The sequence below is a fragment of the Plectropomus leopardus genome, chromosome 11, assembly GCF_026936395.1.
Source record: "Plectropomus leopardus strain MGB_pleo_1.0 chromosome 11, ASM2693639v1, whole genome shotgun sequence".
NCBI classification, from domain to species: domain Eukaryota; kingdom Metazoa; phylum Chordata; class Actinopteri; order Perciformes; family Serranidae; genus Plectropomus; species Plectropomus leopardus.
Window position 1 is genome coordinate 36821361 of NC_142186.1, and position 26988 is coordinate 36848348.

The 26988-nt window shown below is 41.9% G+C and overlaps 2 protein-coding genes across 5 annotated transcripts in view; one reads left to right on the top strand and one right to left on the bottom strand.

The window, feature by feature from the left end:
• Positions 1-17993, top strand: part of iqgap3 (IQ motif containing GTPase activating protein 3) — a 25553-nt gene extending 7560 nt beyond the window's left edge. For both annotated transcript variants that reach the window (XM_088084799.1, XM_088084798.1), the window contains 32 exons: positions 158-271; positions 359-537; positions 748-829; positions 1106-1269; positions 1608-1695; positions 1993-2156; positions 2710-2870; positions 3403-3518; positions 3620-3783; positions 4759-4849; positions 5976-6143; positions 6342-6484; positions 7180-7350; positions 7824-7907; positions 8195-8266; positions 8901-8970; positions 9151-9359; positions 10007-10159; positions 10339-10502; positions 10642-10866; positions 11134-11274; positions 11351-11435; positions 11546-11778; positions 12334-12466; positions 12620-12722; positions 13480-13621; positions 13894-13981; positions 14085-14297; positions 14512-14675; positions 15645-15770; positions 15980-16088; positions 16714-17993. In XM_088084799.1, the coding sequence (XP_087940925.1) occupies positions 158-271; positions 359-537; positions 748-829; positions 1106-1269; positions 1608-1695; positions 1993-2156; positions 2710-2870; positions 3403-3518; positions 3620-3783; positions 4759-4849; positions 5976-6143; positions 6342-6484; positions 7180-7350; positions 7824-7907; positions 8195-8266; positions 8901-8970; positions 9151-9359; positions 10007-10159; positions 10339-10502; positions 10642-10866; positions 11134-11274; positions 11351-11435; positions 11546-11778; positions 12334-12466; positions 12620-12722; positions 13480-13621; positions 13894-13981; positions 14085-14297; positions 14512-14675; positions 15645-15770; positions 15980-16088; positions 16714-16827 (4433 nt within the window). In that variant the 3' untranslated portion in view covers positions 16828-17993. The remainder of the gene's footprint in view (positions 1-157; positions 272-358; positions 538-747; positions 830-1105; positions 1270-1607; positions 1696-1992; positions 2157-2709; positions 2871-3402; positions 3519-3619; positions 3784-4758; positions 4850-5975; positions 6144-6341; positions 6485-7179; positions 7351-7823; positions 7908-8194; positions 8267-8900; positions 8971-9150; positions 9360-10006; positions 10160-10338; positions 10503-10641; positions 10867-11133; positions 11275-11350; positions 11436-11545; positions 11779-12333; positions 12467-12619; positions 12723-13479; positions 13622-13893; positions 13982-14084; positions 14298-14511; positions 14676-15644; positions 15771-15979; positions 16089-16713) is intronic.
• An 833-nt stretch (positions 17994-18826) lies between these two features.
• LOC148188348 (membrane-spanning 4-domains subfamily A member 15-like) lies at positions 18827-25321 on the bottom strand. Of its 3 annotated transcripts, XM_088084802.1 has the most exons (8): positions 25060-25317; positions 24662-24772; positions 23117-23173; positions 22329-22466; positions 21254-21367; positions 19507-19623; positions 19375-19431; positions 18827-19285 (listed from the first exon to the last, which is right to left on the bottom strand). In XM_088084802.1, exons 1-7 carry the CDS (start codon positions 25222-25224, stop codon positions 19399-19401), a joined length of 735 nt encoding a protein of 244 aa, XP_087940928.1. In that variant the 5' UTR covers positions 25225-25317; the 3' UTR covers positions 18827-19285; positions 19375-19398. The 3 variants fall into 3 exon arrangements, with proteins under 3 accessions (XP_087940928.1, XP_087940926.1, XP_087940929.1); XM_088084800.1 differs by having other exon boundaries at positions 18827-19431; positions 25060-25316; XM_088084803.1 differs by lacking the exon at positions 23117-23173 and having other exon boundaries at positions 18827-19431; positions 25060-25321.
• Positions 25322-26988: the final 1667 nt, after the last annotated feature.

Here is a 26988-nt window from a genome sequence, read left to right on the forward strand (position 1 = left end):
CAGACAGAGACAGGTAGATTACATTCATTTAAAGGAGCTGTGAGATGTTTGGGACTTATGTAAACGTCTGGGTGTGTGTGCGTGTTTGCGTGTGTGTGTGTGTGTGTGTGTGTGTGTGTGTGTGTGTGTGTGTGTGTGTGTGTGTGTGTCTGTTCAGAGGAGGAGATCAGCAACATGAAGTCAGAGTTGGATAAATACGGGATCCAGATGCCGGCATTCAACAAGATTGGAGGAATTCTGGCCAATGAGCTGTCAGTGGACGAGGCTGCAGGTAGAGAGAGAAGCCAGCTGATTGGTTGTGAGGAGGAGGAGGAGGAGAAGGAGACAGTGACTCAGCCTCTGTGTTTTTTCCCATCAGTCCATGCGGCGGTGATTGCCATTAACGAGGCAGTGGACAAAGGTCAGGTGGAGGTCACGGCGAAGGCTCTGAGGAACCCTAACGCCCTGCTCACCGACCTGCAGGAGGCGCTGATGAGCGTCTACCAGGAGATGATGCAGCAGGCGAAAACACGGAAAGGAAAGCAGGCGGCCAAGAAGGTGAGAGTCTGAGCTCTGATTGGTCGAAAAGAAAACATTAACTCAGTCAGAAGATTATCTGACTCTCAAACTCTGCTTTTATTTACTCTTTGTATCATACAGCTGCTTCCTGTCACTGTGTGAGTAAAGACACTGAGGTTATGTTGTTGTTAATCGTGTGTGTGTGTGTGTGTGTGTGTGTGTGTGTGTGTGTGTGTGTGTGTGTGTCAGTGTGGAGGTCCAGAAGAGAAAGATATCTATGAAGAGTTTCTGACTCAGAGAGAAATCCAGGACAACATCGACATTGTTAACGGTCAGTTTCACTCTCAGACCAAACTTCATTCATATATGTAGATATATTAAAATACATATAATTACATACTCTTTTATATACAGATTACTTACATAAACTTCCGTAAACGTTTGGGCTTGGACATGATAGAGTTAAATAAGCTCATCCACAGAATATTTGATATTTTGGCTAAGCCTGTTACCCACTTTTTGAATAATAAATATGATTTAAGAGGGAACTCTTTAAAGTTACTAAATAAATCAATATAATATCAATAATACTGCTGATCTCTCTCAGTGCGGTCAGCGGTGGAGCAGGTGGATGAAGCTCTGGACTCTGCAGACGAACTCTCTCTGCTCTCGGCTCTGCAGCTGCCGTGTTTGGCCCTCAGGGGCCTCCGTACTGACAATGGCCCCTGGTACCTGGACCAGCTGTCAGCAGACCGGCAGCAGAAAGCCCTGGTACTCGCACAAAAACACAAATATGTACACACAAAAATACACACATTTTCCAAGCCCGTCCACCAAATAGTCTGTTTAGAGCTGAATGGTGAACCTGAAAATGTTGAGTACATCAAATTTTACGTTATAAATGTAAAGTACGGGTCCCCGACAAGACAAACAAAAAACAGGAAAAACTGAACTTCCATGAGAGGCGTTCGTCTTCGTCTCAACATTTCAAAAATGTTTAATGTTTTAACACCAGATTTAAACCTGATGAGACAAAAGAATTTAGTGTGCAAAGATTTAGATGACACATGAGAAACCTCTAATTTTGATCCCCTGACCTTTGACCCCAGGATGAGGGCTGTGTTGATCCTCTGGAGCCTGACGAGCTGCAGGAGGGCGTGACCATCGCCAACCAGGAAGCCCAGAGAGCCCAAACCAGTGAGCCACACAATGAGTTTAATATTTGAAGCTGAAATTCATTCAATTAATTTGGGAAAATTAATCGGAAATGTTTTGAAAATTCATTATTTAATTATTTCCATCAGGTTGTCAGATTCTTCAGATTTTCTTTATTTAATTATGAACTGAAACAGTTGAACAAAATGAGAAATTTAAATACTTCAACAAAGACAGTATCAATCTTATTATTATTTATATAAAAAAGTTTTAGTTTTGATTTGATTGTTGATGAGACTGGGTTAGGGTTGAATTATAGCATCTGTTCGTGTGTTTCAGTGGATGCAGCGGTGCAGAGTGTGAATGCGTCGCTGCGTCTCAGTGACGCCCGTCACACCGTCAGCTGTCTGATGTCTCCTGACCTTCAGCTTCCTGAAGTGTTTCCGTTCGCTGCGACTCTTTATCACCGAGAGCTGCAGCTGCTGCAGAGACAGACTGCACAGGTACACCTGCACACACACCTGACAGGCAAACCTCAGGGTTAACGCACATCTTCACACAGCAGTTACAGTATTAATAGAATATTATGTGATATTAACCCTTTAAACCTGGAGCAACATCAGTGCAGGCGCCCCTGTATTTAATAACATTTGAACTCTGAGCATTTTAGTTTGTTTCCTTTCAAAAGCAAAAATCCAGGAGAAACCCACATATTGCAAGACATTATTCATTTTAGAAAAATGTTTTTTTTAAAGATAGGGGAAAAAACTATATTTCTAATTAACATAACTTCATGTTTAAAATTGTTAGGATTTTAAGCACTTTATTCTGATTTCTTTTTTTACTTTTTGTATTTTTCAATAATTTAATTACATATTTGATTTCCATAAATAATATAAATTTTAATTAATAAATAATAAAAATTACCTGTTAAAATAATAAGTAAGAAATGAAGCCAATTTGCCCAGGTTTCAAAAGATTAATGTAGTTTTAATATAATATTTATGTTGTTTTGATACAGCGTTAGTGAATGAGTTTTATTGTTGACTCCACCAGGGGGCGCTGCAGCAGGAAGAGCTGTTTGTTGCCGTGGAGATGCTGTCAGCTGTGGCGCTCATCAATCAGGCGATAGAGGTGGGACATCTGCAGAAGTTCAGCTCCTCGTTGGTCAGTCCGTCTGCAGGACTGTCCGATGTGGACGACACCCTGCTGGACAGGTAGGACTCCTTCGTCTTCGTCCTCTCAGACAGTTCAGTTCAGAAAGCTCAGTTTTTACCAGGCACATACAGATCTCATTTGATGATGGTGATGATGATGTTGATGATGGTGATGATGATGATGGTGATGATGATGATGGTGATGGTGATGGTGATGGTGATGGTGGTGATGATGGTGATGATGATGATGATGATGATGATGATGGTGATGATGATGATGGTGATGATGTGATGTTGATGATGATGATGATGATGGTGATGGTGATAGTGATGGTGATGGTGATGATGGTGATGGTGATAGTGATGATGATGATAATGATGATGATGGTGATGATGATGATGGTGATGATGATAATGGTGATGGTGATGATGGTGATGATGATGATAATGATGGTGATGGTGATAGTGATGATGATGGTGATGGTGATGATGATGGTGATAGTGATGATGATGGTGATGATGGTGATAGTGATGGTGATAGTGATGATGATGGTGATGATGGTGATGATGATGATGATGCTGTCATTGTCAGGTACTTTGAGCGTCTGGTTGGTGTGAAGCAGCAGGCGGGCAGAGATCTGCTGACCTGGAATCAGCTGCAGGAAGCAATCAACTCTGTCAACAACTCAGTGCAGGACGAACACCAGCGTACGCAAAACACACACACACACACACACACACACACACACACACACACACACACCTTCACATGCACACACTCTGACCTCTGTGTGACCTCTGACCCTCAGAGCTGCAGTCCGTCGGTCTGGTGAACGAGGCCGTGATCAGAGGAAACTCTCAGCAGCTGCTGTCTGCTCTGCTGCTGCCCTCCTGTGGTGTGGAGGAGGTTTTACCTGCCAACGCCTGCAGATACCTGACGCTGCTGACCAGAGCGCGGCAACACAAAGTTCAGGTAACTACACAACTAACATTAACCCTGAGGGACTGTTTGGTACACCTAACACATACCGTTCTTCAGTTTGTGATAACTGTGTGTGTGTTGATGCATGTGTCCTAAATGTAGTCCAGATTGTGTATTTGAGTATAATCAGTGAATTTGCAGCTCAGCTCCTACAATAAGTCTAAAATACACTGTGGAAACTAAATAGTTACATTCAGACTGTTCAGGTCCAAAAATGCTCCATTGAAACCCATTCAAACTGACATTTTTGATCCCACAGCCATCAGAGCAGAAAAACAGGACTTGTATTATTTCTGGGTGTCATTCTGGGCTTTTGACTCTGAATTTGTCATTTTGACTATTTTCCACCTGATGAGGTCATTTTGACCATATTTGGCATCTGGAGGAAATACATGCTATTTCCACTAGGTGACCTGTCACAGTCAATGTAGCTGCTGATCACTGACATATCCCAGACTGTCAGCAGCTACACTCACACACTGACAGATCCCAGACTGTCAGCAGCTACACTCACACACTGACATATCCCAGACTGTCAGCAGCTACACTCACACACTGACATATCCCAGACTGTCGGCAGCTACACTCACACACTGACATATCCCAGACTGTCAGCAGCTACACTCACACACTGACATATCCCAGACTGTCAGCAGCTACACTCACACACTGACATATCCCAGACTGTCAGCAGCAAGAAAAATTACTTTGCATGTAGTGTATTGAAAATAATTAATTTTTGAATATTTGATATTCATGATTAGAACAGATTTTGGTTTAAAATGAACTCAATGAAAGTAAAAAGTCATATAATTGTATAGTATTTTTTTAAAACTTGATTTTGAAAAGTGCATTTTGTGTGCAGAGCGACATGAATGTGTAATAATGAAGTGGGCCCTAAAGGGTTAATCAATTCTTTTAAGTGAATTTATTTGCTGAAATCGTTTGTCCTCTCTGTCCAATCAGGCGAGCAGAGACCCGGGAGCTGAGCTGTGGTTGGCTGATATCCAGGAGGCGGTGAGCAGAGCCAATCAGCAGAGTCAGAGAGCGCTAAAGAGTGAGTGCACATGATTTATTGATCTCAGCTTCTTCTGATTTAATTTACTTTATCTCGTATTACTTTTAATTTGTTTAACCATCCTTTTTCTGCTGCAGTTAACATCCACGGTAACTGCCTTCTATTGTACATGTAATGTACAATTAGTAATAAAGTCAGTAAAAGTAATTTAATATAGCACCTTTCACAGAGGTCACAAAGTGCGTCATTGAGAGTGAATTGTTCATGAGACCATAAAAACAGTTAAGAGTTTATTTACCACCTTACTATGCTGTATATGTAAAATTAATAAACTAAAGATCAGAAAAAAATAAATGACGTGAGATGTGCATTGTTTCTAAAAATATGCCTCCTGATATGCAGTTTCTAGAGCTGTATGATTCAGCTTTTCTTGTGTTAAAAAAATGCAATAAATTGTAATATCAAATACAAATTCTTGCACAATCTTAATACTTAAAAATGGCAGTACATTTGAATCGGCACACGGATATCGGGATGCATCGAATCAGGAGATAAGAACATCGACCCAGCCCTAATTTATCCTTTAAAACCTGGAGCAGCATCTTTTTTTGTGCTACTTTCAGACACGTTTCATAAATATTTAAACTTCTGAAACCTGTGCAAATTGGTGCGATTTCTTTTTTTTTTTTTAAAGAGAAAAAGGCAATGAGAAACTCGGTTAGAAATGTTACACAATTTGGAAGAAATTAGTGGAATTAAAGAACTTGATTTTTTTAAGTTAGGGGAAAATGTCTAGAGAAAAGAAAAAAGCTAGGAAAGAATGTATTTAATAATTATCAAAATTACATATTTATAATTATGTGATCGAATTATTAATGAAAACTAATAATATAACTTTTTTTTTATTTTTCAAAACCAATCTTGAGGCAGTTATTTTGTGCTTTTTTTCACTAATTTATTGCTATTTTTTGAGTCATTTCTTTTTCTTTTTCTTTTTTTTCCCCAATTTGCTCAGGTTTGAAAGGGTTAATATTATATTTATCACCCCGTTGATTAATAAAAATAACCCACGAGGAGACTCTGCTGCTGTGTGTCCACTGTGGACGCTGCAGACATCGGTGTGTACTGACATTACGGTGATGACGTCCTCGTCTCTGTGTCTCAGTGTGTCTGTCGGTGGCTGCGGTGAATCAGGCTGTGAAGGAGAAAAAAGTGAATCAGACGCTGCGTGTCCTGACGCTGCCGGAGGTTCAGCTGCAGGGAGTCCTTCCCGCCTGCGCTGCAGATTATCAGAGAGAGCTCTACAGTCTGATCTCAGACCGGAGGCACGCAGGTACGACAGACCGTCGGTGTTACTACGAACGCAGCGTTCGTCCGTCAGAACAACTGAAATCCTGAAAACACTAAATGGTTAATATCTCGGCTTTATGGTAAGTCAGGGGTCCTAAATTCAGAGTACGCAGAGGCCCCTGGCTTGATGGTTGGCTGCCTGAGGGGCCAAATATAAATGTGTGTTTGTGTGTGCGTGCAGGAGACAACAGGAGTCCGTGGGTTCGAGTCCGGCTGGATGACGGCTCGTTTTATTACCTCCAGCTGAACAGACTGGAGGGCAGCTGGGAGAAACCGAACGGCTTCACACAGAACAGTGTGTTCCTCGACCGACACGAGATACAGGTGAGACGCACCTGAGGGTCAGAGGTCAGAGTGTCTGCGACAGCAGAAACACACCTGAGGGTCAGAGGTCAGAGTGTCTGTGACAGCAGAAACACACCTGAGGGTCAGAGGTCAGAGTGTCTGCGACAGCAGAAACACACCTGAGGAGGTCGGAGTTTGGTTTCTACATTTCAAATAGGTGTCGACAGATGATCAGCCTGGCCGATAACTCGGGCCGATATTTGGCACTTTGCAGATTATCTGTATTGGCGTTTTATTTTAATGATCGCTGACAAAATTAATTAATTAAACTTGACGAAAGTGTCACCATTGAAGGATCTTTTATTTTTAAATATTTTTTTTCATTTTTTAAAATTTAGAAATAAAGTTGCTGTGAACTTGCCGTATGTGATGTTGGACGTTTCAGTTTTGATTAAATGTTCATTAGAGGAATTTAAACAGAGTCTTGTATTGGAGTTTCTTATATTCCAAATTTTAAATATTAACAGAAAGATTTTCATTTCCGTTGTAAATGCATATCGGTTCCAAATATTTGTCATCTGTCTCATTAACTACTAATAATTGATATCGGCCCTGAAAAACCAATATTGGTCAACCCCTCATTTCAAATACCAGATTTCAGGACAAAAATTTTATTTTTTTTTTTTTGAAGAAAAGTGACATTATGTGTGTGACGTCATGTCTGCCCCGCACAGGACGTGGTCAGTGGCGTTTCGGGCTCGTACAGTCGCAGCGTCCTCTGGAAGAGCAGTGAAGCCCTCGTCGTTCGTCTGCAGGCTGTCAGTCGAGGCTTTCTGATCAGACAGAAGCTGAAGGCTCGGCGACGTTACCTGATGAGTCAGACGTCCGCTGTCGTCGTCATCCAGGTGAAGCTCAAACACCTGAAGTTGAAACAGGAGAATCTTTATTTGTGAATTCAGCGGCTCTGACACAGTGAGACAGTTTACCGACGCTGTTAAGGCGAGAAGCTTTATTTATAAAACACATTTTATACAACAGCGCAATTCAAAGTGCTTTACACAGCAATAAAATATAAAAACAATAAAAGATATGGACTGACAATAAAAGAGTAAAGAGATAATACATAAACATTTGAATCAATTACTAAATGATTTTTAATTTAAAAAAAAAAAAAGATTATTTATTTATTTACGATTATTTAATATGATATAAAAACACTTTTAGAATAAATCCGTAGTCATTAGTGGGTGGAGTAGGCAGTGTAAAACAGGAATGTTTTTAGCTTTAAGTTAGATGTTTTCAGTGGGTTAAATAATGTTTTATTAAACTGGTGTGTACTGGTTCATACTGGACACTGTCTCTGTCTGTGTGCGTTTAGTCTCACTGGAGGAGGTTTGTCCAGCAGAGGGCGTACAGACGTCGGCTGCAGTTTCTCTACATGAACTGGAGAGCTGTTGTCAAGGTAACGACCAAATCATCAACACTTAAAGTACAATTAAAGATTTTATCTGTTTCAATCCTTCAAGGTATCACAAAGAAATCTGATCATCACAATTAGAAATTATGTTTATCAGTAATAAAAAAATCAACACATCTTTGAAATTATTGTTTTGCTTATTAATTGTGTAAAAAAAAAAACCTGATACACTAAACAATGATAAGAAACACCCCATTCATCTTCAGTTTTGGTGTGTTTGGAGAGCGGTCGATCACAGACGCTTTTATCATCAGCTCTGTTTGCATCAACAGATCCAGTCGTTCGTGAAGATGTGGCTGGTGAGGAGAAAATATCGAGCTCGCCTGACTTTCTTCAGACGTCATGTGAGTCATCGCCGTGTTTTTGATTCACACTGAACTCACACACTTTAAGTCTTTTAACCCTTTGAAATCTGAGCAAACTGGCTTGATTACTTTTAAGAAATATGTAAAGCAGTCAATACGCAATTTAAAAAAAATGACCCAAAAATTGGTAAAAAGTAACAAGAAAATTAACCTGAAATTACCCAAACAAAAAATAAAGAAAATGAAAACAAACATCATCATAATAATGAATTGTAATTTTCCAGCAAATATTTTCTACTATTTTCTTGTCACTTTTTACTAAATGTTTGTAATTTGCTGGACATTTCATGCTAATTTGCTAATTGCCTTTTTTTTCCCATGTTTTTTTTTTTTTTTTTTTTTTAAAGTCAAACCAATTTTCTCAAGTTTAAAGGGTTTAAATATTTGTAAAAGGCATCTGAACGAAGCATGAGAAAAGTGATGTGGATCCAGGTTTCAAAGGGTTAACAGAGAAAAGTTTTATCGAGTTTTATCGTGTTTTTTATGTGAGTTTTTGTTTTAAATCAGAGCTGAAGATGCTATAACTGTAATTTTGGACCTTTTATTGACATTGACATCACCAGTATGCTCTGTCTCCTTGGTATAAGGGTGTAGTAACTCTGCGTGTCCACAGGTGGGCGCTGTCATTAAGATCCAGGCCTTCTTCAGAGCCAACCGGGCTCGAGACGAGTACAGGATGCTGGGTGAGTTCACTGATAAGATGACGCCAACGAAGCGCCGCCTCTGATTGGTCAGACTGTTGGAACAGCTGACTTCTTCAAACTTTATTGTTTATTTAAAACATATTTCCTGATGTATTTCTGTACAGTAGAGATGTGAATTACTATCAGGTGTTTTTAAGCTCCTGTCCTCACCTCTTTCAGTGCACTCGTCCACGCCCCCTCTGTCCGTGGTCAGGAAGTTCGTTCACCTGCTCGATCTGGGCGACGGTGACATCAGAGAGGAGGCGGAGCTGCTGCGTCTGAGGGAGGAGGTGGTGAGGAGCATCCGCTTCAACCGACAGCTGGAGGCAGACCTGGACCTGATGGACCTGAAGATCGGCCTGCTGGTCCGAAACAGAGCCACTGTGCAGGTCGGTAGAAAACTGAAAAGCTCTGCTCATGTAGAAGTGTAACTGTTCACGTACAAAATGGCTCAAGTAAAGTAAAGTGAACGCTGTTTTTTTGTTGTTTGTTTTGTTTATTTTGTCCCCCTTCTTGTGTGCATTTGTCCCTTTTTATAATCATTCTGTTGTTTTTGTTCCTCAGCAGCACTTTGAGTCGCTGCGTGCATAATTAGGATATATAAGATCTTTATTTTCATTGTTTAAAAAAACAATGAACGTCATTTTTGTGACTCAGCAGCAGCACAAGTAAAAACACAATGGACATATATTACGAGTAGAGTCCTCTCTGATCATATCGATAGATGAGAGGAGAAGCAGAGTGAGAGAAAGCAAACTTTTAGACCCAGCACGACCAACGGTTGAGTTTCTCTTCCACTGCACCTGTTCTGCTCCTCTGTCTGATAAAACAGCACGGTGTGGTATATGCTGTATATATTTCAGTAGGACGACATTACATAAACCAGAACCACAGCCGAGCATCGATGGACTTTGTGTCCTTGTTATGCCGGATTCACACTGAACGCTCGCAGTGTGAAACTGGCATTAGTTATAATGAACCTGTCTCTGTCTCTGTCTCTGTCTCTGTCTCTGTCTCTGTCTCTGTCTCCAAACAGGAAGTGGTGTCTCACTGTAAGAAGCTGACAAAGAAAAACAAGGAGCAGCTGTCAGATATGATGGACGTGGGGAGAAGTAAAGGACTGAAGGCTCTGAGCAGAGAGAGGAGAGAGAGACTGGAGGCCTACCAGCACCTGTTCTACCTGCTGCAGGTGACACACACACACACACACACACCTGCTGCAGGTGACACACACACGCACCTGTTCTACCTGCTGCAGGTGACACACACACACACACACCTGCTGCAAGTGACACACACACACACACACACACACAAACCTGCCTGTCTGCAGGTGAGACCTGCTGACCGTGTGTCTCTGTGTCTCAGACTCAGCCTCTGTACCTGGCTCAGCTGATCTTCCTGATGCCTCAGAGTCGCTCCACCGCCTTCATGGAGATGTTGGTGTTCAGTCTGTTTAACTACGGCTCCGACTGCAGAGACGCCTTCCTGCTGCTGCAGCTGTTCACCGAGGCGCTGCGATACGAGATCAGGTCAGACAGTACACACACACACACACACACACACACACACACACACACACACACACACACACACACACACACACACACACACACACACACACACACACCGTGACTGTCGTAACCAGTAAGGTGTCTGTGATGGTCTCAGGCTGAAGGTGGAGCAGCCTCAGGACGTGGTCACAGGAAACCCCACTGTCATCAAGATGTTGGTGAACTTTTACCGTCACGCTCGCGGTCAGAACACCCTGCGGGACTCTCTGGGTCCGGCTCTGCAAGACGTCCTGCTGGACCGAACCCTCAGCATCAGGACTGACCCGGTGGACGTCTACAAGACCTGGATCAACCAGACCGAGACCCAGACCGGACATAAGAGGTCTGAATGCACTCACATCACATCTACATCACAGGATGTAATGAAGCGGACTCTTGTAGATCTGCAGGTCATGTCAAATAACTGTCTCACCCGTCCGTCTCACCTGTCCGTCTCACCTGTCTGTCTCACCTGTCCATCTCACCTGTCTGTCTCACCTGTCCGTCTCACCTGTCCGTCTCACCCGTCCGTCTCACCTGTCCGTCTCACCCGTCTGTCTCACCTGTCCGTCTCACCTGTCTGTCTCACCCGTCTGTCTGTGTCCTGCAGCTCTCTGCCGTACGAGGTTTCACCTGCAGACGCTCTGAGTCACCCTGAAGTCCAGAGACGCATCGACATCGCCATCATCAACCTGAAGAACCTGACGGACCGAGTCCTCAAAGCCATCACCTCCAGCCTCCACAAACTCCCGTAGGTCTGCACCCGTTCGCCTCCACGGACGCCACAGTAATGCCGTGTATTCACTCTGTGTGTGTGTTTGTCATAGATACGGTTTACGTTACACAGCCAAGGTTCTCAGAGACACTCTGAAGACAAAGTTCCCCGAAGCCAGCGAGGACGAGCTCTACAAGGTGAGATCCAGGATTTAGACGGAGCCCAGCTGAACACCAGTGTTACATTCAAAGCTTTAAGTCTCCGTTAAAGATGAGAGTCAGTTTGTTCGCTGCCTCCTCTCTTTCAGATTGTCGGTAACCTGGTCTACTATCGCTACATGAACCCGGCCATCGTGGCTCCGGACGGGTTCGACGTGGTGGACCGGTCCGCCGGCTCCACCCTGCAGCCGGAGCAGCGTCACATCCTGGGCTCCATCGCCCGCATGCTGCAGCACGCCGCCGCCAACAAACACTTCCACGGAGACGGATACCACGTCAGAGCTCTGAACCAGTACATCAGCCAGACCCACAACAAGTTCAGGTCAGAGTCTGAGTGTGACCTTTGACCTCTGAGGTCTCACATTAAGAAACAGCTCAGAAAACAAAGCTTCACTGTGGACAGAGAGAAGTTAATGAATTTATGAAGCAGAAAAAGTTCTTTGACGAATCTTTTATCATTTAACAAATCCAACGTGATTCAACACCTGAGCCAAAAAAGGAAAAAATAATTCTGATGAGAAACATGATCAGAATTATTTTTATGTTTGTTTTTTCATTTTTTTTTCTGTTTTCCAGGATTTTTCTTTTTCTCGTAATGTCAGTTTGGGTCATTTCTTATTAAGTTGCTTGTCGCCCTCCAAAACTTTTGAACGAAACCAAGTAAATTTTCTGAGGTTTCAAAGGGTTAATCCCCTCAGTCCATATTATTTGACTGTAATCTGCTGCTGTATTGTCACCATATTTTTGTTTTTATAATGACAATAAATCAAGACGTTTAAATGCAGCTGAAGACTTCTGCTGGACCACGTTTGATTTCATGAGGTTTTTATTTTACGAGGAGAAAAAGAAGAAACTTGATCCTGTTCGTGTTTCACAGGAAGTTCCTGCTGTGTGTTTGTGACGTCCCCGAACCCGAAGACAGATTCAACATGGACGAATACTCGGAGCTGCTCATCGTCAACAAGCCTGTCGTCTACATCTCCATCAGCGAGCTGCTCAACACACACCAGGTCAGTACACCAGGACCAGGACCAGGACGATACACCACATCTGAATCCTCACTGTGTGTGTGTGTGTGTGTGTGTGTGTGTGTGTGTGTGTGTGTGTGTGTGTGTGTGTGTGTGTGTGTGTGTGTGTGTGTGTGTGTGTGTGTGTCTCTTCAGTTGTTGTTGGAGCATCAGGAGGTTTTGTGTCCGGACCCCTCAGACCCTCTCAGGCTGCTGCTGAAGGACCTCGGATCAGTCCCCACCCTGCAGGAACTCATCGGTACTAAGCAGGGATCATAACATTTAATCGACGATCAATAAATCGGTTGTTAAGAATTTAATCAAACGTGAAATTTAATTGATTAATCGATAGGCTTTGTAATGCTGTCAGTGTCTGAGAAATATGAGCTTTCCTTGAGAAAAAATTCTCATTTCGTATTGTTTGAAATTAGCAAAGTATGTTTTTTTTAAATAACTATTAATCAAAAAATGGGGTTAACCCTTTGAAACATGAGCAGGTTGGTTTGATTTCTTTAAAAACGTGGGAATAAAGGCACTGACCAACATGGCAAGAAATGTTCAGCAACGTGCAAGAAACTGGTACGTGGTGACAAAAAAAGTCTTGAAAGTGATTTTCTATTATTTTTATTATTATTATTTTAAATTATCTAAACCATAGTTATAATCATTATAAATATATATTTAAAAATATGTTACAGGAAAAAAATGATACATATATTCTTTAATTTTTTTTTCAGGTAATTTTCTTGTTTGTTTCTTCTTTTTTATTTATTTATTTTTTTTAAAAAGTTTTTTTCAGGTAATATTATTGTTGGTTTTTGGGGGTTTGTTTTTTAATTTCTTGCTGGTCGTAGAGAACCGTCACAGTGACAATGAGGCGTCACGCTGCTTCTTTATCGCCGCTCCTCTTCGTGCCATCGTGACTCCACATTTTTAATTGCTGCTTAAAGAAAAAAAACATTTTTCAGTTGCGGCTTCAGGACCGCCGGGGTCTCACATCTGTCTCTGCTCTTCAGGAGAGTCTTCATCATCAGATCCAGGATCAGAGTCCAGTCTGTCTCAGAGCAGCAAGACGGAGGTTTCTCTGACTCTCACCAACAAGTTCGACATCTTCAACGAGTCCAACGACAAACCGGACGCCAGAGGACTGCTGCTCAGGTAACAGCGTTTCAGTTAAAAAACGTCACGCCGTTATTTTTTTGGTTTGTCTTTAAGTACGTCCGCGCGTCCGCATCAGTCTTGTGATCGCCATATTTCCTCTTGAGAGAAATTTGGCTCAAACATCCACGTGGACTCAACGATGAACCGATTCGATTTTGGTGGTCGAAGGTCACTGTGAACTGTTGCTTCACGCAAGCAAACGACTGTGAGGCGTTAATTATTGTTTATGGTTTTTTAAAATTGTATTAATTTTTTATATTTTTTTTCAGCACAAAGCAGCTGATCATTGATGTCATCAGGACTCAGCCGGGCGACTCTCTGAGTGAAATCCTGCGAGGATCTGTGTCACATGACCAGGTACACACACACACACACACACACACACACACACACACACACACACACACACACACACAGAGGTAGAGTTGAATCTCGGGTAAACTCGTCGTCGCCTCCACAGGAAGTGTGCCATGATTGGCTGATGCAGCGGCGTGCTCTGCAGGACGCTCGCACACCTGAGAAGATGAAGAGAAACGAGTCGCTGGTCGCCAACGGCAACCTAAGTTTAGAGGAGAAGAAGAGGAAGATCCTGAGGTGTCTTCGTCGTCTGGAGGGACTTGGCGTCCTGAGACCACCTCAGACCGAAAACCAGATCTTGCAGATGATCGCCAAGGTGACCAATTTCACACACACACACACACACACATTTACAGATACACACGGTTCTTGCTGAGCTTTTTGGCTGATGTTTTTATGACCGAAACTCTTAAACATTCATTCACGTATTTGGGCGTCTGGAGCTGAAAACTGTTCCGATGTGTCGATACTTTAACTAACTCGGTATTTAATAATACCGTTCTGTTAATGTGCTCACGCTCCCGCCGCAGGACATCCGTCAGCAGCGTCTGCACCGTCAGCGTCGGGGGGCGGAGCTGCAGAAGCTTCGTCAGACTCTCGGCAGTCTGCAGGCGAAGAGCAGATTCCAGAGCGAACAGGTGGACTACTACAGACATTACATCACTTCCTGTCTGGACAACCTGACTGCCAACAGGTAGACACACACACACACACACACACACACACACACGGTCATTATCATGATGGTGATGATGACGAAGGTTCCTGTTAAATGGACCATTAAAACATTTTTGGATGAATAACATTATGTTATTGATTGGATTGATTATTTATTGGAGATATTATACAAATATATTCACAGAGTCTTGGCGTGATTTTTTATTTATTTTTAACCTTTTTTTTTTACCTTACTACTCTGTGCGCCTTACAAATTGCTCCTCAGGAACAAATAAAGTGTTTTTGAATTTGAATTGATGACGTTCTGTCGTCTCATTTAGCCACTCGTTAGCGCCTTTTTTAAGACTCATCAAAGCTTTAAAGTTTACGTGTATTTGCTGACTTATTTTATGTCGTAGAAGAAAACGTAAAAGTCTCTTCAGCACAGACCAAAAACCTGCTCAAAAAACCCCGCTGACTCTGAGAGGAGGGGCCGCAGGAGCCGAAATTAACTGATTTCGGTTCGGTTTTAGGACTCGTTGCTTGTGTCCTTAATTTCGGAGCAGTGTTGCTGCCTTTGATGTCCTGTGATTCAGATTCAATTCAATCTTTATTTAGTCTCGATGGATCACTGAGAGCAAAATCTCATTTATGATGACGTCAAGAAAAATACAAAAATAAAAAGCAAAAGCGCACAACAAGAAGAGTGATAAAATAATCTTATCAATTAAAAAATATTAAAACAATACAGTTAAAATACATTAAAATATTTAAATTCAGAATGAGATCAGAAAAGATACAAAATAATTTAAAACAGTTGCAGACTGTGACAGAATTGTTGGTGATCAGAGATCTGAACTGAACAGACTGAGTTTCAGAGCAGTTTGTGAGATTTCACACACACACACACACACACACACACACACACACACACACACACACACACACACACACACACACACACACACACAGAGGTCAAATGTTGCGATTGGTTTTTGTGTTGCAGTAAATTGTCCAATAAGAAAGCAGCAGAGAGCAAAGGGAAGAAGAAGCTTCCCGCTCTGAGCTACAGCGCCACCCGACTGCACGAGAAAGGAGTTCTGTTGGAGATCGAGGACCTGCCGGCGACACAGTGAGGAACTTTAATGTTGATGTTTAATGATGAAAAATGTTATTAGCATATGTGACATTAAATGTTAATGTTACAAACTTTTAACACCACGTGTGTTGATGTTAGAAACTTTAAAAGTCAAATATTTTCATGTTGTAAGTATTTGACACGTGCTCATTGTTTACTGCCGCTCTGAGAGGAAGTGACTGAACAGAGCTGAACTCTTCCAGGTTTAAGAACGTCGTCTTCGACATCGTTCCTGGACCTGAGAAAGGAACTTTCAACGTCAAAGCTCGATTCCTCGGCGTCGAGATGGAAGAATTCCTGCTCAAATATCAGGTAAAAAGTGGGCTGGACACCGAGTCACATCAGGCTGATACAAGATTAAATTAGGGGTCGACAGATTATCGGCCTGGACCATTATCGGGAATTTGAGATTTTGAGGATTATCAGTATAGGCATTTTATTTTAATGATTGCCAATAAAATTAATTAATTAAAAAAGTGCAAAGAAATATGCAGAGATTATGTCCTCGCCATGGGTTCGATTCCGGCCTCGGCCCTTTGCTGCATGTCATCCTCTCTCTCTTCCCCATTTCACGCTTGAGCTGTCCTATTTAATAAAGACAAAATGTCCAAAAATTATCTTTAAAAAAAAAAAAAAAATGCTCAGAACTTGCTGTATGTGATGTTGAAAGTTTCCGTTTTGATAAAAAAATGTGTTAGATTTAAACAAAATTTTGTGTTGGAGTTTGTTATATTCCAAATTCTAAATATGAATGAATGCATGTTGTTTCCAAATATCGTTTATTGGTCTCTTTAACTTGTACTAATCAGTATTGGTATTGGCCCTAAAGAAAAAACAATATCAGCCGACTCCTAGATTAAATACCAGGTATGTGTGTATAATATGTGTGTTCTGTGTATAATGTGTGTGTGTGTGTGTGTGTGTGTGTGTGTTATAGGACCTGCTGCAGCTGCAGTATGAAGGTGTGGCGGTGATGAAGATGTTCGACAAGGCGAAGGTCAACGTCAACCTGCTCATTTTCCTCCTCAACAAGAAGTTCTTCAAGAAATGAACCAAGTGATGCTCTTACATTACAATCCTATCTCTACTCACTACAGCATTTTTTATATGTGCCTATATTCAACAGAGTGAGGCATCTTCTCTACACTCCCATCTCTGCTCAGATATCTACTACACTGTCTTTACAACTTTTTACACGTTTTTTTAAACGTTCACTACAGTGCACAGAGTGAAGCATCATGTTTTTTAAAAATCTCATTGCTAACCAATCAAATAAGCTTTATTGACGCGTACATTATTGCCAAAGCGCGGTTACATATTATTGCATTGTTACATTTTAACAAGATAACAAAAAAGAAAAATAATCATAAGAAGTGTTTAGGGTTGGACATCTTCTTTACACTCCTATCTCTGTTTTTATATCCCACTACAACATGGGTTTCTATATCCCACTGTGTAGTTCAGAGTGAAGCTTCTTTACCGAATCTCCGCCTTTGAATCCTCACGTCTGTGTTTTAATCTCACTCGAATCAAACAGAGTGGGACACCTTCTCTACAGTCCAATAAGTTGCTATGAGATCTATTATTATATCAGAGTGAGGCATCTGTTCATTCCTATCTCTGTATCTCACTCACTCCTGTGTTTATATGAGACTACAATTTAAACAAAGCAGAGCGTCTTCCCTTTGCGCATATCTCTGTTTTCTTGACGGAGGATTTTGTTAATAAATACAAACACAAGAAGCCCAATTAAACTTATTAAGATGCACACAAAATCATCAGTTAAGGATTTTAAAAATGCTATTAACTACAAAAAAACAAATTTTATTTTGAGGGAATTTATTTTCTTTGAGGCCACAAATCATTAATCTGATGCAGCAGAATCATCATGGCACCGGCGGGACGCCTCAGAGAGCTTTGTGGACGGGACTTTTGTCAGTTTTGGCAGATTTCATCGGTCACTGAAGTCTGCCTGTAGTTTTTAGTTTCAGCTCAAACATCAAAATCATTTTAGAAGATAAACTGGATTGTAAGCGAGCTGCTCTGACACCTACCTGACTGTTGACAATAACTGATGACTGATCGCTGACTGTAAATATTTTCTGTCAACTTTTTGTTTGTTTGTTTGTGTTTTTCTGTTGGTTTGCTTTCTTTCTGTCGACATTTAAAGGGAACTTTTTAAATCAGTTTTTATTTCATTAAATATCTGAACTTCTTCAGCTGTTGTTTCTGACTGGGATGGAGAAGTTAATTTATTAGTTTGTTGACTGATCGAATGGCTGAGATCAGTGTGTGGTCATGTGACATGATTCACTATAAAACACACAACTGTCTGATATTTTCAGATTAGTAACAAGGTAATGAAGTAAATGTTCACTTTGATAATCAGTAAATCTGAAGTCATCGACTGATCATCACATTGAAAAATATTTCAAATAGATTCAGTTTACTGAGAAATAAAACAAAGTCTGAGATATTTGGGTAGAGTGAAACAGGTTGAATCAGGTTTGAGCGGTGGACGCGTTCAGATCATGGCGGTGTCGAACTCCTGAGGACTCGTCGTCTGTAAACAACAAACACTCGCTGATCAGTTTACAAACAGGCTGTTTTTTTGACTCAGTCACATGACCTCCCACCTTGATGACACACCTCTTAGCTGTGCTCTAGAGTGGGTGGGGCCTCATATGTGGGTGGAGTCTCCAACATCTGTGAAGCAGCTTCATGCGATTGGTTGGTTATGATGATCGGCTGCTGTCCTTGACCTCCACGTGACATTGAATGGACGTGACAGAGACAGCCCAACAAGATCCAGAGCTGTCCAGATCTCGGGGTGAGTGACAAAATCTGATCGTAATTTCGCAGATCTGCATACAATAGATGTTATTTAGCTGCAGCTGTTTCACGACTGTCTGTGGTCCTTTGTATCTCCCGATGATAAAAGGTTTATTTCCAATATGTTTTTACATGATGAAATGAAATCTACTGATTTCTTGTATTTCTCCAAATCTCTAAAGAGTTCCTGACTTAACAGTAGATTCAGTGCAGCAGAGTTTGTACATGAAACATGATTTTATTCCACAGTTGAATCAGTTTGAAAGAAGGAAAATAGATAACATATTCCGTCACCGCCTCAGAAAAGACCGGATCAAACTTTGTTAAACATTAAAACAAAAGTTTTCTGTCCAGGAAACTTTCAGAAGTAAAAACATCAACTTTTCACAGTTTGACAGTTCAGTGAGCTTCTCTGAGCTCAGCTTCACAAAAATCATTAAACAAGGTCAAGCCTTTCTCTAAGAGCACACTTCAACTGTTTTCTCTCCGTAGACATCTAAATGTGCTCAGTTGCTTCAGTCAGTTGTTGTGGAGGTGAATCAGATCGGCGTGACGCTCTCTGAAGCCCTGAACCGTCCCTGAAGCTGTTGTGCTGAAAGTGGTTTGAAACAGTAAAAGTGGCAACATCTGCTGTCGAACATCAGTGTCACGTTTCATGGAAGAATTCATCTGAAACGCTGTGATGAGAGAGATTCACATTATAGGTGAGCTGTATTCTGTAGCTGCTTACGTATTAAAAACATTAAAGTCTAACAGTGATGTTTACGGTCACTCAGAGAGGGGCGTGGCCTCAGTTTATGATGCTGCTGTACTCCGGAGGCTTCTGTAAACAACAAAAACAGGTTCAACACACCAGTTCTGAGACTCAGTCACGTGACCTCACGCCTGCATAACGAACCTCATAGGGAGGAGGCGGCCCTGTTGGGGCGGGTGCCGTCAGGGACGCCGTTGCAGAGGGTGATGTCACCACAGTCACTGAAGTAGCTCCATGAAGTGTGTTGGTGATGCTGAACAGCTGCAAAAGTAACACATTTTTGTGTTCACAAATTCAGGATAATGATGTAAAGAGTACACTGATTCACAAAAGGCCTGCTGACATTATCGGGCCACAGAAGACATCAAATGTTACTCTGAATTATTTAATTCAGTCTAATTCATTCTTCTGCAGGAAAGGTAGCTCAAGGTTTGTAGGACTCGCAGAGAAGCACAGACATGCCGCACATCTCCTGAAAAATGTGACTGCACGAGGCTCCACAGATGCCACGGGAGGTTGATTGGACATCAGTGCAGAGAGGTGCGATTTCCAGACAACTACCTCACATCTGCTACAACAAGAAGGACCCTTTTGAAGAAAGGCTATCGGAGTAAGTTAAAAGATGATCTGACTTGTATGATCCCTCTTTTGAAGATTATAAAAAATGTATGTTAGAGACACAATTGCTGGAGGGAGATTGCCAAAGAGTTGAGAGTTATGCCGGAGAGTATACCTTAAAATATAAGATTCTGGGAGACAAATACTTAAAAATGAGATGTGTTGGTCTTTTTTTCTGCAAGTGTTGCTGGAGTTTTTGACCTCTTTAGACTTTTTTGCCCTCTCCGTGCACCTCGAAAGTAGGTGAAATTGTCATCAAGCATAGGGAATTGGAGGGCAGTCATGGAGCTACAGTCGAGAGAAGTTGTGCAGATTTCAATAGCCAGTCCCAGCATGCATGTGGGAAATTACAAGGTACATGGAATTTGCTTTAGTGCTCTGTATGTGACATGCAGAAGAGGCGCCCACACAGAATTCAAAGGCACACAGCCTTAAGAAATATAAAAAAGCTTCAGCTTTCTGGGCCTGTTTAGTCCTCTAAGTAAGTATGACCAGCGAACTCATCTTCATGTGTAAAATCATCTTTGAACTGTTGTGTTTTCAGGTGCTGGTGGTAGTGATATGTGGGTCAGGGTTTTTCAGAGCCAGCACCGTCATGAGAGCTGATCCTTCCTGCCAAAACTTGAACTGCGAAACTGCAAACTTGAGCTGAAAGTCTCTGGTAATGATCTACTTGCTGCTGGCTATATTGTATGTTATTACAAGTAGATATGATAATATAAAATGTGATATGAGAGGGAGACAGTAAGCCCTCACCCAGTGGTTACATCTGAAGTATGATCTCTCACGCACAGCTGATAACTTACGTGGTTTGTTTACATGAGCACACAGCTCACAGAAGAGCATATTTAACAGATTCAGTGTGGACAAAGAGGCACTTGCTTGCTGTTAGGACCCGTTGTTAGTACTACATATTTGCAGAGGATAATATTTTATTGGACTTTGTAACTGGAGAGATTTAAATATTTTGCACTTAAACAGATTTTCCGGGTCAAAAGCTAAACAACGGGAAGCCTGAACTTCAACTGCTGATAATGAAGCTGCTTGTTGTGTGATAGAGACAGAGAGAGGGGGAGGAGATGATGGACGTTAAATTATTACAAGTTATTAACAACTTATTCAGAACAATGCTTGGTCCCTTTATTACCCACCCCATCCGAAATACGCCAAAAAAAAAGTTTTACAAGCTTATTAGACCCACTCAAACCACGGGTCAACCTGTGGGATCTGCAGGCTGTGGGTCGAGCTGCACATCACTAGCAGATGGACTCACCTCAGTTCCTGAAACATAGGAGCATCTGCAGCTGCCCCCGGCAACACTGACGGCCAAGCCAAACTCCAGGAAGGACAAAACAGCTAAAATACCTGCAAACGCTCCATCAACAATCTGGAAGGAAAATGAAAACAATTTGTTTGTTTGAGGGCTAAAATGTTCCCTATTTCCTCAAAGATTTTCAAATTTCATTTTTTGAGAGACAAATTCTGTTGCACACACAAATTATTGATCTTGTTCACACAATATAGGCCTACTATCTTGTTTGTAAAAGTATCAAAGTATTTTGTCTGGGCGTGCTTCTCAACATGGAGGTGACTAAGCCAGCAGCTAGTAGCTAACAGTGCTTACGCCAAAAAATGGCAAGAAACAACAGAAACAGTGCTGACAGACCATGTTGACCATGGGGGGGACTGAAGGGTGGGCGTTATGATGCTGTACCCCCAAATTACAGCACACACAGAGGTAAGGTGACTACTTTCTGCTCAGGATGCCGTTTCTTCTATAAAGCAGATAGTGTTTGCTGCTATAATAATGTTTCTAATGCTGCATACAGAAGCTTTCATATGCTGTGCAAACTCAGTTATGTAAGCAAGATATATGATGCAAATTTGTTAGTATCAGTTTGTCATCTTAATACCCTCTCCACCTTGTCTCAGACCTCTGCAGTTAGTCTTCCTACTTCTGCAGCTGGTCCTGGACCTCTGCAGCTAGTCCCAGACCACTGAAGTTAGTCTTTCTATCTCTGCACCTAGTCCCAGACTTCTGCAGCAGCTCCCACATCTCTGCAGTTAGTCCTGGTGTCTCTGCAGCAAGTCCCAGACCTCTGCAGTTAATTCATCAACCTCTTCAGTTACTTCCAGACCTCTGCACTTGGTCCCCATCTGTGCAGCTAGTCACCAAACATGCTGTCTGCTTGCTGTTTCATCTCAATGTTTTCCTACACCTTAGTGAACTACACTGCCGTTCTTTCGCAGCTCACTTGCAGTTCAAGATTGTGGTGCTGGTCTACATGGCAGTGAAGGAAACTGCACCTTCAAATAAATCTGATGCAACATCAAACCAAATGTTTTACCTCGTCTTGGTCCTGGATCCAGGAAGGAGGAAGAGGGTCATTTTTCTTCAAAATACCAGGAAAATTCAAAAAGTAGATGGTGGTGGCAAGAACTGCAGTCACAGCAGCAACGACATTGAAGCCAACAGCAGATTTAATCTGAAAGCAGAGACATGTAAGCAGGCCTGAAAACAACAGCTCACACCTGAAATTCACCTCCAGATTTTAAGACCTCATTTTGTTTTCCACAGCCAGATGAGAGGACGGATACAGGCGTCATAGTGCTTTCTATTGTCGTTGTTTCCTAAGTAGCAATGATGTGTAGACGATGAAGGAACCGCCACTGACACCGACTTGGTTGCAGAATTAATTTATTACAACAAAGTTCAGCATCCACCAGGCACCATGGTCTGCCTGGGAGAAGATTCAGGACCAATGTGAATCTCTGTCTTACAGCTCATGCATGTGTCTTAAACAGGTACAAGCATCTACACATTCATCAGTGAACATTCTTCACCTATTGTGTTCAATCACAAAAATAACCCCCAAGGGGCCACAGTCCATGTCATGTGAGCCTAGTATCAATATTCTACTCATCTGACTCTGAGACGTAATCATCCCTAGACCTCTGACCTCAAGATAAGACCCATACAAACAAAGCATAATACACCTCACTATACAGACAAATGAAATCCCAGAACTGAAGTTCTAGAATTAAATTGTTTTCTTTACTGACCATCTGTACCTGATGACCACCTGAGCTGCAGGTGTTTGCTACAGCGATGTCACAGTGATGATGAGTTACTGACCAGAGAGGTGCTCAGTGAAGTCCCAGCAGCCACAGTCACAGATCCAGCTATGGTGAACTGCAAGAGAGTAGAAATCATAGACCTCCTTTTCTGACCTAGCCTTACCCCTAAATTCCACCAGGTCCATTAATGCGTCAATTGCGTCAATTACGTCCATTATGGCCACAGCACGGCCTCCGAAGACGATCGTGGACATTCGAGGCAATGCTGGTGATTCCACCACCTGTGGTGCGCCTCAGAGCGTCCCAGACGTGGCTCCCCGCTCTGCTCCGCGGAGAATATACGCCGAGACTATTTTTACTGGAGGCAGACAGCAGTCCCCAGGACTCTGAGGCGTGCAGGTAAGATTGTGGCCGATCCCTCCCACCCTGGACACAAACTCTTCCAATCACTCCCCTCTGGCAGGAGGCTTCGGTCCATCAAGACCAGAACCTCACGCCACAAGAACAGTTTCTTCCCGTCTGCCACCGGCCTCATAAACAAGGCCCAGGTCCCCCACTGACGCACTCTCCTCATAGACTGTACGTTACATTAACGTGTTCATTAATGCACATCACCGGCACTGCTGCTGGTCATGCGGCACATCCACACCATAAAGTTGCACTCAAACCTGTATAAATGTGAATTTCAATGTAAATATCAATATATATCTTACACTCCAACCATTCTTGTATATAACACTTTAATTCCATGGTTCTGTTTCTTGCACTGTTACACTGTTACTTGTGTTACTTGTTTTGTTTTGCACTGCTAGACTCGTACTTTTTATATTTTATATTTTATATTTTATATTTGTATCTTCTATTTTATCTGTTTTCTTTTTCTATATTTATGTTGCACCAACCCACCAGAACAAATTCCTCGTATTGTGTTAACTATACCTGGCAATAAATCTTTTTCTGATTCTGATTCTGATTCTGATTCAGTCACATCAAACCACGCAGAGCAGATCACACCAAGCGTGGAGTCAAGCAGCGGTGCATCCGGTAAATGTTTGAAATATAACGCCTTGCACGGACTCTGGATCAGGTTTAGCTTAACTAACATGACATCAACAGTATCTGCTCCTGCTACAGACGCTGTACATGAAACAGACAGACAGGAGATAATAGTTAAGATCTGCACTGTATTTTTAACAAAAACAGTAACGATCTCGTACAGATCTCGTAACACGGCCAAAATTCTTTGATCTACTTGGTTCGTGGCTGGACTGAAGGCTGCGGCACAACAAAGTCTGTAGAATCACAAAAATCGAGGAAAAATGACCACAAAATCAAGGGCAAATGACGAAATAAGCACAATCTCAGCAAGTCTACATTATCAGCCAGCAGGACGCTCGGCTTCTGAAACGCTCAGAGATGCTGCCGTTGGGATATGGAGCCGCGTGAAGGACGAAGCAAAACAGAGTTGCAGATGTTATGTCATCGACACACTGCTGGTGGAATCAAGGGGTTACCCTTTATTATCATTTCTGACATTAATTCAGGGTGTGTAAAGTATAGATAAAGAGTTTCAGTTTCTTCTTTCATTACAGAGCAAACTCACCATCACCGGCGCCCAGACAAACACGCCGGTTGTAGCCTGCAGTGTATTTGAATGCGTCGCCATGATGCATCCACACACGAGGATTATCAGGCCGGTGATGATCTGTATCGTCTGCAGACAGACAGGCAGATCGGGATCCTTTATTACGTTAACAGATTATTTAACCTTTGATGGATCTCAAAGTAACATCATGTAAAAGTGAGCCCATGCACATGTTCACAGTGTGGATTAAGTTTATTTCCACCAACCACTAATAATCTAATACTGTAATACTATATAATATACAGGATATAACCCTAATAGTAGTGGATGTAAACAAGCACTCATTCACATTTTCTTTTGAATATTTTTCAGGAAATTTATATAAAATTTGGATGGAAACAGGACTGGTCTCTTACCCCTATGACCACCGGTCGTCCCCTGTTGAAAGTGTTGTCGTCCACAGGGCTTAGAGACGTAGTCCCTGGAGTTGGAGAAAGTGGAGGTAAAACAGCGGGGACAGTTCGGCCAACATGTGTGACGACCACCACACTGCCCGTCGCTGTAGACGAAGTTGCCGCCATGTCTGAGGTGAGACAAGTGAAGCTACCGTGTAATGGCTGAGCTTCGAGTTTATTATAAATCAGAGAATCACATCAGCTGATTCACAGACACACAGTGAAGTCAGTGGCGTGACACGTCATAAAAGGGATTATTTTATGATGTTATTGCCCACTATCATCCGTTGTAGAGATCCCACCTTTTATCCGTCTCCTGGTGTCTGTCCAGTCACACACGTTTGTTTCGATGTGTTTGTTTCTTTAGATTTTTCAGAAGAGTTCAGTTTGACACAAATTCTTCCAGTTAACCCTCAACAGTCAGTCTTTACTAAAATGAGAGAACACAGGAATAAGCAAATATGGTTATTGTTTGGTGATTTGTTCCCAGTTGGTTGGATGAGACAACAGATCAACTGTCCGTTGTGCACTTTGTGCCGTCAGTCAGAATCTGACTCCTCACTTCAGTTTAGGGGCGTGTCGGGTCTGAAAACAGTGTGAACACATTCATAGAATGACAGAGGACCGGACATTCACATTACAATGGAAATAGGATGGTCAGAGCGGCGGCCTTTTCATGCGTACCATTGCCCGTATTAGAGTAATCTGACTTCTGTAGAAGTTTAGCTGCAGAGGTCCAGGACCAGCTGCAGAAGTAGGAAGACTAACTGCAGAGGTCTGAGACAAGGTGGAGAGGGTATTAAGATGACAAACTGATACTAACAAATTTGCATCATATATTTTGTTTGCATAACTTAGTTTGCACAGCATATGAAAGGTTCAGTATGCAACATTAGAAACATTATTATAGCAGCAAACACTATCTGCTCCCTGCAGCAAGTGCCAGACCAGTGTTTCTGATGTACGAAAATTATCATATTTGTACAATAATTTTTACCTCTGAACGATCAATAATTCCAAAATTGCTGTACTGTTTGATAATTTGACTACTGAGACTCTTACAATAAGCATGTAGTTTGGTTTACGCATCACTTCCCTCATGATCTCTTTACAGTCAATCTGACTGCATGCTGCATGCTGGGAAAAACTGATGTCAGCTGTGGACTGAGCCGTGTAGACTGAGAAACAGTGTCTCTCTAAGGCAATGGAGACGGGTAGATTTGTAGAAAAGTTGTTTAAATACTTGTTTACCAAAGTTATAAATTGAACCTGTTCATTCTCGTGATTGTGACTGGTGTACGATCATTTTTCTCAAAATGGGATATATTTGAGCTTCTGGTACGATACAATGGCACTCTGTCCCGGACTCACAGTAATGATGAAACAAGCAGTGGATTAGTGATGTTATGGTTTCAAATAAGCAATCTGTTACTTTAATCATTTCTCCATCACTGTTCTTTCTCCTGTTTTGTTGCCATTAACTGCACGTTTGTTGAAATCTGATGTCATGTTACTGTGGCTGCCTCAGAAGAACGAGTGAAAGTTGCTGCTCAGTGGACGACCGAGAGGCATCGAGAGCCCAGTGAGAATAAACAGCGTGCAAATCAGCATATTTTCACATCTAACTATGTGAATAAAGGGTTTATTTCGAGAAAACCAGAGCTGGTGATTGTGGGTGCAGCGGTGAGACAAGCTTGAAGACTAACGACACTAACTGAGATGGTTTTGGTTCAGTTTGTTTCTTTTGAGTTTGAATCAAGTGTGTTCTGAGTAAGCAAGGCAAATAAGCTAATGTTTATTTTAAAAAGAAAGAAATTGTTACCTTTTTCCGTAAAAGGGGAAAAAAGGTGTGAATACGCTAAAACAGTGTTATCAGATCAGTGAGTGTGA

Coding starts and splice junctions, on each gene's coding strand:
- LOC148188348 (XM_088084802.1), bottom strand. CDS start 25,224: ATGGCGGCAACTTCGTCTACAGCGACGGGCAGTGTGGTGGTCGTCACA. Junction 24,773..25,059: donor GACGACCGGTGGTCATAGGG/GTAAGAGACCAG, acceptor GTCTGTCTGCAG/ACGATACAGATCATCACCGG. Junction 22,467..23,116: donor CTTCACTGAGCACCTCTCTG/GTCAGTAACTCA, acceptor CTCTGCTTTCAG/ATTAAATCTGCTGTTGGCTT.